Source organism: Tachyglossus aculeatus, chromosome 19, assembly GCF_015852505.1.
Source record: "Tachyglossus aculeatus isolate mTacAcu1 chromosome 19, mTacAcu1.pri, whole genome shotgun sequence".
Lineage (NCBI taxonomy): Eukaryota > Metazoa > Chordata > Mammalia > Monotremata > Tachyglossidae > Tachyglossus > Tachyglossus aculeatus.
The window spans coordinates 21,259,764-21,268,586 of record NC_052084.1 but is presented as its reverse complement, the minus strand read 5'-3'; the positions used below and the strand labels follow the sequence as shown (position 1 = coordinate 21,268,586).

General features: G+C 41.5%; 1 protein-coding gene across 1 annotated transcript in view; it reads right to left on the bottom strand.

Moving 5' to 3' along the window:
- Positions 1 to 5,439: 5,439 nt before the first annotated feature.
- The window catches only part of REV3L (REV3 like, DNA directed polymerase zeta catalytic subunit), a 226,776-nt gene continuing 223,392 nt past the window's right edge, over positions 5,440 to 8,823 (bottom strand). The window contains exon 32 of the mRNA XM_038761479.1: positions 5,440 to 6,552. Within this exon, the coding sequence (XP_038617407.1) occupies positions 6,412 to 6,552 (141 nt within the window). The 3' untranslated portion in view covers positions 5,440 to 6,411. The remainder of the gene's footprint in view (positions 6,553 to 8,823) is intronic.

The window sequence follows — 8,823 nt, the reverse complement described above, 5'->3', positions numbered from 1 at the left end:
GTGAGCAGAGCACTGTACTAAGAGACCGGGAAAGGACAAAACCACAGTTGGTAGACACATTCCCTGCCCACCATGAGTATACCGGGTAGGTTCCCTCACCTGAATAATGGGACTGAGTCTTAAAGAAGTTTGGCTTTAAGTTAGTGGTGGAGTAGTACTCTTAGGAGTAGGGACCCTGTACAGTATAGATTTCCTGCGTTCCTGCTCTCTCATACCTCATTGGATTGTGCCAAGCTCTGTATCCACAATGTGCCCAGATAACTGCATTACCCTCTCATCTCCCCCTACCCATTCTTGATTTATGCCCAGCAGTTTGAACCCCTTTTCTCAGGTGTTTTGAGCAGGAGGGGAAAGGAGAGGAGGAAAGGGAAAGATTGGAGGTCCGGTGGGGGAAGATGGTACTTACTGTCTGATGCTACAACATTTTTTTCTTCCTTTTTTCTACCACTGCTGCTGCCTCAGCTGCAGTGAACAGCCAAAGGACAGTGGCTGCGGGGCCAGCGGCCCCCCTGGGCCCAGCTGAGATGCAGCTGCCCCTCATCGAGAGGCACTGGAGAAGGGGAAATTCATCCACAATCTGGTGAATGTGATCCGAATTCCCTGCCAAGCTAGGTCATTTTTGATGCAGTCTTTCTGGAGACCTGAATTATTTTGCTCCGGTTACTGGCACAAAAATCAAACCAGTCAGTCAGTCATATTTATTGAGCAGTTTTATATGCAGAGCACTGTACGAAGAGCTTGGGAGAGTACACTGCAGCAGAATTGTCAGACATGTTCCCTGCCCATAATGAGAGTAATGGGCAAATACACTCTGCCTTGTTCTGGGCAGACAGGCCAAACGTTTCCCTAGAATTCACATTCAAGAAGTAGAGCAAGTGTTTGTCTGGCCTTCTGGAAGGAGGCTTCATATGCTCTGATGGAAAAGACTTCTGAGAAAATGTTTTTTTCAGGCTTTTTCTAGCACTTGTCCTGCTACTGATGAGAATTAGTGAGCAGATGAAGTCTCCGAATGGCTTACTACAGTACCATTATTTATGGTGTAAGCGCTCAATAAATTTGAGTGAGTGAGTGTGGTAGGCCCTGAGTGGAACAGTGGGGCATGGTTATGTCTGGGTGAAGGTCACTTCTATGTCCCTGGCAGCAAATCATCCATTAAGGTCTCTCCCCTGTTTCTTTTTTTGTATTCTCACTGTTGAGTGCTGGTTGTAGGCAAGTCTCTGGAGGTGGCTTGTACATAAAAGGAATTCAAGATGCAAAAATGGGAAAATTCAGTGTTTCTTCATTTTTCTAATGCAGGGAAAGTGCTAGAATGATTCAAAAGAGAAGTACCCTTTTCTTTTAAAAATGTTTCTTAGGCAGTTATCAAAATCTCATTTACTGCTTTCAATCAGGATATTGAAATAGAGTAAAACATTAAATATTTCATTTTTAAGAACATGTAAAAATGTTCAGGTGTTTGGCAGCTAAGCTGAGCCAGTTTCAGTGTAACATTTTTAGACAAGCAGGTGGAAACTGAGGGTCCTGCGTGTGGTCCATTAAAATGAGTTTATTTTGGGAAGTATGTAGTCACTACCCTTAGGGCTGTGTTGCTTAAATCCCTCCAGGAAGGAGGCTGGTTAAATACATTTGTCTGCTGGTCTGCCTAATCTGTGCTAATGCTTCTTGTGTGGAGAGTTGTAAGTGTAGTGTAGGACTCTGACAAGGGAATTCTTGGAAAGCACACTTTTAGCTAATGCTTTTTAGACTGTGAGCCCACTGTTGGGTAGGGACTGTCTCTATATGTTACCAACTTGTACTTCCCAAGCGCTTAGTACAGTGCTCTGCACACAGTAAGTGCTCAATAAATACGATTGCTTGATTGATTGCCTAGGACAATGAACAAGATTAGTTATTTCCTTGCAGTAATTTATTTGTCCAAATAAATTTGGGTATAGGGGAAAAAAATATGTGGTGACCAGGCATTGTGAAATATGTTTTTTGTTTTTTTTAAAGTTGTTATATGTGAATACATTCGCACAATGAGTGATTTGGCACTTTCCCTTTTTAAGGGCATTTATGAGCTTGCTTTAACACATCATCTCAGGACATTTTGTGCAAATTTGCACCTGTAAGAACTATGTATTTTTCCTGTGTCACCAGCAAGACTGGAAAAGAGCCGAACGGGAATAAGAGAAAGTCCTGGAATGGGTGTGGAGGGGCTACTGTGCCATGAGATCATGGACTGTGGCTAACATCGCCTTCAGCAGTGGGCCTCTCCCTTCTCCCCCCAGGGAGCCCGCTGCTGCTCACATCCAGGGTTGGGAGGGATGGGGCTAGTTAGAAGGCTTTTGGACTTCCAGCACGGGTCAGGAACACTAACGGCCGACTGTTGTATTCTTGTGGACACCTTTACAAAGTTCAAGTCTGTTCCAGGAAATTTCCCAATCCTGGTGGGGCAGAGACTCCCAGCTATTTCAGCAGGAACACATCCCCCAGCTGAGAGTGGAAGGCAGTGTGAATACTGGATTTGATGCGACGAGCTTTCTCTTATGGACAATTTTAGAAATTTAGTTGTTCCATACAATCAAAGCGGTCTAATTTGAATCATCTGAAGACTTCTCGAGTCTACCAGTGCTTGATATGTAGTAAGTGCTTAACGATTATCATAACAGATGCATAATATTTTTAGTTCTTTAATCGATTAATCAAATTCCTGAATCCAATTCAAGATTTAATCTTAATGTGGTATAGACCTTTTTTTAAAAGTAAGAAACACTGAAGATGACATTTGAAGATGAAAATCCAAATGTCTGTGTGTCTTATTTCATGGCATCGGGATTATTTGAACACTTCAAGAAATAAAGGTCACAGCAAGATACCAACTGTTTACTGTGTAACCTTGGGCAAGTCATTTCTCTGTGCCTCAGTTATCATCTATAGAATGAAGATTGACAGTCCCAGATGGGACATGGAGTGTGTCCAGCCTGATTAGCTTGTATAATAATAATAATAATGATGGCACTTAAGCGCTTACTAAGTGCAAAGCACTGTTTTAAGCGCTGGGGAGGGTACAGGGTGATCAGGTTGTCCCATGGGGGGCTCACAGTCAATCCCCATTTTACAGATGAGGTAATTGAGGCACAGAGAAACAAAACGTTTCTCTCTCTTCCCCCCCTCTCCCTTGTGATAGCCCAAGCTTTTTTGTTTTTTAATCTGAATAATCTGAGATCCCAGTGATTCCTTTTGGTCAGTTTTCTGGATCTGTTAACAAAAAATATCCCTTCATTATTCTTACATTTGAGATCTCATCATGACAAATTCTATTTTTCAGACTTGAAATTATTAATTGTTTATTCCTCAGAGACTCTAATTATTGCCTTCACTGATTCAGTACAGATAAGGTACGAGTAAGTAAAATAAATAAATTGCGCCTAACCATCACTGTTTGAAACACCAGTAGATTTTAAGTCCTTGAGGGATGGCTCCTTAATACTATTATGGAAGATGCTTGGAATATGGAAACAGGAGAACTGAAAGGATAACTGGGGACTTGAAATTTAGTCTCTTACAGAGATATGCTTTCTCTCCTGTTATTGACTTAAAGATCATTAAACTTTTAGGTCATGTGAAACAACTTTCCTCTGCTTCAAATGATATAAAATACTAGTTCTTATTATTTAAAAGCGTGAACATTCTACCCTCATATATGGGATATAATTAGAATTCCTCTCGTGGATCAGAATTAGCAAAATGACTAAACTGCAGAAGTCGCAAAAAAGTATTTTCATTTAAACCGTATTAGAGATAAAGTCCTTAGGAATGCATTCATTCTTATCAAACTTATATTCATTCCTATAAAGAAAAATCTGGCATTTATTGAGCACATACTGTGGGCAGAACTCTAAGCACTTCAAAAAAGTACAATACAACTTTGCACATAGTAAGCGCTTAACAAATGCCATTATTATTAGTATTATTATACAATAGTCGGTAAAAGTAATCCTTGCCCACAAGGAGCTTTCAGTCTTCAAGAAAAACAAAAAAACTGTCCAAACAAGGTGCCATTTTGTTTGACAGTTGCACTTAACCTCTACATAACTAGCAGTGTACCTAAGAAACAACTGTTTGGTGCCTTTTGTACTGTTTTATTTATATGTGATCATGTTCCTGCTTTTAATTGCACATACTATTTGTGTGGCTCACCCACATAGTCCACTGTATATAAATGCTCTTTTATTTTGCACAGAGGTGTTGATGTCAATACAGAAATAATGTTTTGTTTTGGGAGGGCGGAAATGGCCTAATGGGTTTACTCTGTTTAAATTGAAGATTGCTCTATGTTTACAAAGATGAACTTTTATTAAATAACTTGGATTAAATCGAATGATAGTTTTCCTTATGTACCCTTTGAGTGTCTATAGCTTTTCAAAAGGAAAGCAGCATGGCTCAGTGGATAGAGCAGAGGCTTCAGGATCAAAAGGATCTGGGTTAGAATCTCAGCTCCACCACTTGTTTACTGTGTGATCTTGGGTAAGTCATTTCTCTGTGCCTCAGTTATCATCTATAGAATGAAGATTGACAGTCCCAGATGGGACATGGAGTGTGTCCAGCCTGATTAGCTTGTATAATAATAATAATAATAATAATAATGGCATTTATTAAGCGCTTACTAAGTGCAAAGCACTGTTTTAAGCGCTGGGGAGGTTACAAGGTGATCAGGTTCTCCCATGGGGGGCTCACAGTCAATCTCCATTTTACAGATGAGGTAACTGAGGCACAGAGAAGTTGTGACTTGCCCAAAGTTACACAGCTGAAAATCAGCAGAGCCAACATTTGAACCCATGACCTCCGACTCCAAAGCCCGTGCTCTTTCCACCGAGCCACACTGCTTCTCTAAGTCTCTCTGAAGTCCCTTGCAGGTAAGAAACGGTTATTACTTTAATAAACTAGTGTCCAGTCGTCTGACCCTCAGGGATTTGTAAACATTCACGTTGGAAGAGTCATTGCACCACCTTGACAGTATAACCAGCTTTCCCTTTCTGTTCCTGGGAAGTGGTAGACAAGAAGATCTTCCTTTTCTGGTCCTCCAAGTCCCTGAAATCATTAACAGTCTAAAGAATTGACTTTGTATTGGCAAGGGGTTTAGCATTCCTCGCACCAACATCAACATTGCTGGTTCAAAACATAGCCTAGTAGCCTAATAAGAACTTTGCTGTTACTGACAAAATACGCAATGGATGACTTTTTCCAGGGAGCAGTTTTTGCTGCCTCTTTCTTCAACCGCACCTGGAAATGTGAGCAAAGTCAAGACAATACTGACCAATGTGAAGTGTAAGTCGGATACCCAACTATTCTTCCTTCACATGACCCCCCTGCCAGGATCAGAGTCTCCTCGCTTGCTTTCAGAATGCCGAGAAATGGGATTCGTTTCAAGTTAAAATGATGCAAGCCGGGACAATGTTTCCTATTTTATTCAATTTTAATATGGTTTCCATTATCAATTTTTAAAACAAAATGATTTCCAGTTTAGAAAACAATGCACTGACCACATAATTCCTTTTTTCATTTTATACAGTTATACAAATATTCTAAATACACGTTTTGTGTTCAGGATGATGGCAAATAAACTGTACAGTAAGGAAAGAAAATATTTTAAGCATATTTAGAAGCAATAGAAGTGTCTATACAAAACAAGCAAAAATGGAATAAAATTTATCGTATTTAAAGTATTGCAACAGGCCCACAGGTTTGTAACAAAAATGTCTTTGCACAGTTCCTCACAATGCCCCATTAATAGCTAAAGCAAGACAGCGGTTTTTCGAAAATAACGTTTTGAAATGCAACACGTGATACTACTGTTTACACAGTCTGATCAAAATAACCAAACTACTTTGAGTCAAGCAAAACCTAGAAGAAATATACCAAACAACTTTAAAATTATCTGTATAAAATTCATTGCACATTATTTTACTCAGTTGTTTGAAAAGTAAAAAAGTGTATTTACAAAATATTTCGCAGTCAAAATTATAAAGTGAATGGATAATATATCTCTAAGTAACACATGTTTTGATACTGACAGTCCAAGGAAAACACACTAATGGTATTTCTTTAAGAGGTTTTTCAGTGCTTCTTCCATAGGGAACTAAACAAGGACATACTCAAATGGATTTACAAGATGGTACACGGATCAGAGCTAATTCAACATCTGCATTATAAAACAGGATGTTAAAAAGGTGAATGAGGAATTTATACATCTTCAGCGAACCAGTCGTAGTTCAAGTGTCTCTTTAATTTAGCATGAATGTTCTAGTATTCTTCAGACAACAGAGATCCATGAATCCATGAAAATCGAAAAAGCACCATGCACAACAGTTTCAGTGTGTGGTAAACACAAAAAAGAAATAGCACCTGGAATCCTGGAACGTCGATCGCTTAAAACTGGTCTAGGAGCTGACGGAGATAGGGTGCCTTGGATAACTCTCGACTTACTCTAGACAGTTTGAAAAGTACCGGGCAGTTCAGAGACACACACTGGATATGCCGATCAAAACAGCCGGTACAGTTCTTGCATATCTGAAAGAACACAGGAGAACATTCTAGTGCCTTTAATTAACCACACCTTTAGGAACACCAAACCTCTGCTATTCCTTTCCTTTCACATTTTGAGGGTGACTGCCTACTATTAAGGAATTGCTTCTTAACCAAGGTCTATCTCTGAAATCCATTTTCAACTCAACTCACGTGTGTTTCTGAGTAGATCGAGGGGACATTACCCTTGTTCAAGTGTGGTTGGGCATTCCACCCTCTGTTAATTCAGCGATGCTGAATGGTGGCATAAGGAGGTTAAAGAGAAGAAGGAAATGGGGAGAGAAGGGGCTGAACTGAAACGGCAGACGATAAAGCAAGGGTCTCACGCACTGACCTAAATTTCCCTGTCATTTCCAGGTTGCCAAGGATCCACTCACCCAGGCTTCTGACACACACACAGAGTGGGTATTCGTCAAAGAAAACCCAAAACCTGCATGCCTGGATTTCTGTCAAGCCTGTTTACCCTGTTCTTTATCCCTGGAGGAGATTCTACATCTGAACGCAGTAATTTGTCCCGAGTCTCAGAGCCCACACGGGAATTTTTTTTCCTATGGTCTCCCCTGCCATGCAGACGCATAACCTCCTTTTCCTTCTGTCCTATCCCTGTAGCCCTGCCGAATAGCTGTCCCCAAACTGCACCCGAAATACCTTTGTACTTTGAAGGCTAATTAAGATACCTTTCTCCCCTCCGTCTCTTTTGGGTGGCAACAGACCTGCTTTTCAATCATTCCATTGTTTATGTTCCTACCTTCTACAGTCCCCAGTTTCCCAGGTTTTGAAGAGCTGAAAACCACGCACAATAATGAAAGTGTCTTCCGTGAAAGCAAGAGTCCACACAAATCGACAATTCAGTTAAAATGGATACACTGGGTATCCATATGATACAGTAATATAATTCATTCAATTGTATTTATTGAGCACTGACTGTGTGCAGAGCACTGCACTAAGCGCTTGGGAGGTACAAGTTGGCAACATATAGAGACGGTCCCTACCCAACAGTAGGCTCTCTTCTAGGCTCTCAGTCTAGAAGAACAGGTGTGATCTGGCCAGGGCCACTTTATGCTCTGCAAAATGAGTTCCATCCCTCTATTTATTTCCTCCAGCCCTCTCTGGAATTCCCAAGACAGTTTCTCCCTTTGTTCCTGTCAACATCTGCTCCCTCCACCAGAGTGGGAGGAAGGGGCCGAAAGGGCAGCCCAAGGCCTTCTGAAACTGTCGCCCTGCCTAGGGGGTAAAGAGCGAGCAACTCTAATTCCTAGGGTATTTAATCTTGTCTTGGTAGTTTTATGCAATTGGTTAAGCGCTTACTATGTGCCAGGCACTGTATTAAGCACCAGAGTAGATACAAGCTAATCAGGTTGGACTCTGTCCCTGTCCCACACCGGGCTCACAATCTTAATCCCTATTTTAGAGATGAAGTAACTGAGGTACTGAGAAGTGAAGTGGCTTGCACAAGGTCACACAGCAGACAAGACTGTAAGCTCGCTGTGGGCAGGGAATGTATCTGTTTATTATAATAATAATGATGGCATTTATTAAGTGCTTACTATCTGCAAAGCACTGTTCTAAGCGCTGGGGAGGTTACAGATTGCCCACGGGGGGCTCACAGTCTTCATCCCCATTTTCCAGATGAGGTAACTGAGGCACAGAGAAGTTAAGTGACTTGCCTAAAGTCACACAGCTGACAGCGGAGCCAGGATTTGAACCCATGACCTCTGACTCCAAAACCACTTTTAACCTCTTTCCACTGAGCCACGCTGCTTCTCTATCGTACCCTCCCAAGTGCTTAGTATAGTGCTCTGCACACAGTAAGGGCTCAATAAATACCACTGAATGAATGAATGGGTGGAGGCAGGATTCGAACCCAGGTCCTTCTGACTCCCAGGCCTGTGATCTATCTATCCACTAGGCCACACTTCATGTTGTTTCACCTCTCCTTACAGGCCTGTGGCCAACCTCCGCCCCTCACCCCCTTCTTATTCTGAGCTTGTGAGCACCTAGAGGTCAGAAACTGAGGCCAACATTCAACTGGGTACCTCTTCCCAGTACTTAGTACGGTGCTCTGCATACAGTAGGTGCTCAATAAATACTACGACTACTATTAAATCCAATTGACATCCTATTTGCCTAGTTGCTCCTCCGAAGGGACACAGTTGCTGCAATTTAAACAGACCTAAGACAAAAACTTACATTCCTAAAGCTGCACCATGGAGCTTCTGGCATGCAACGATGAACTGACACGTTGTCTAGCAGTGC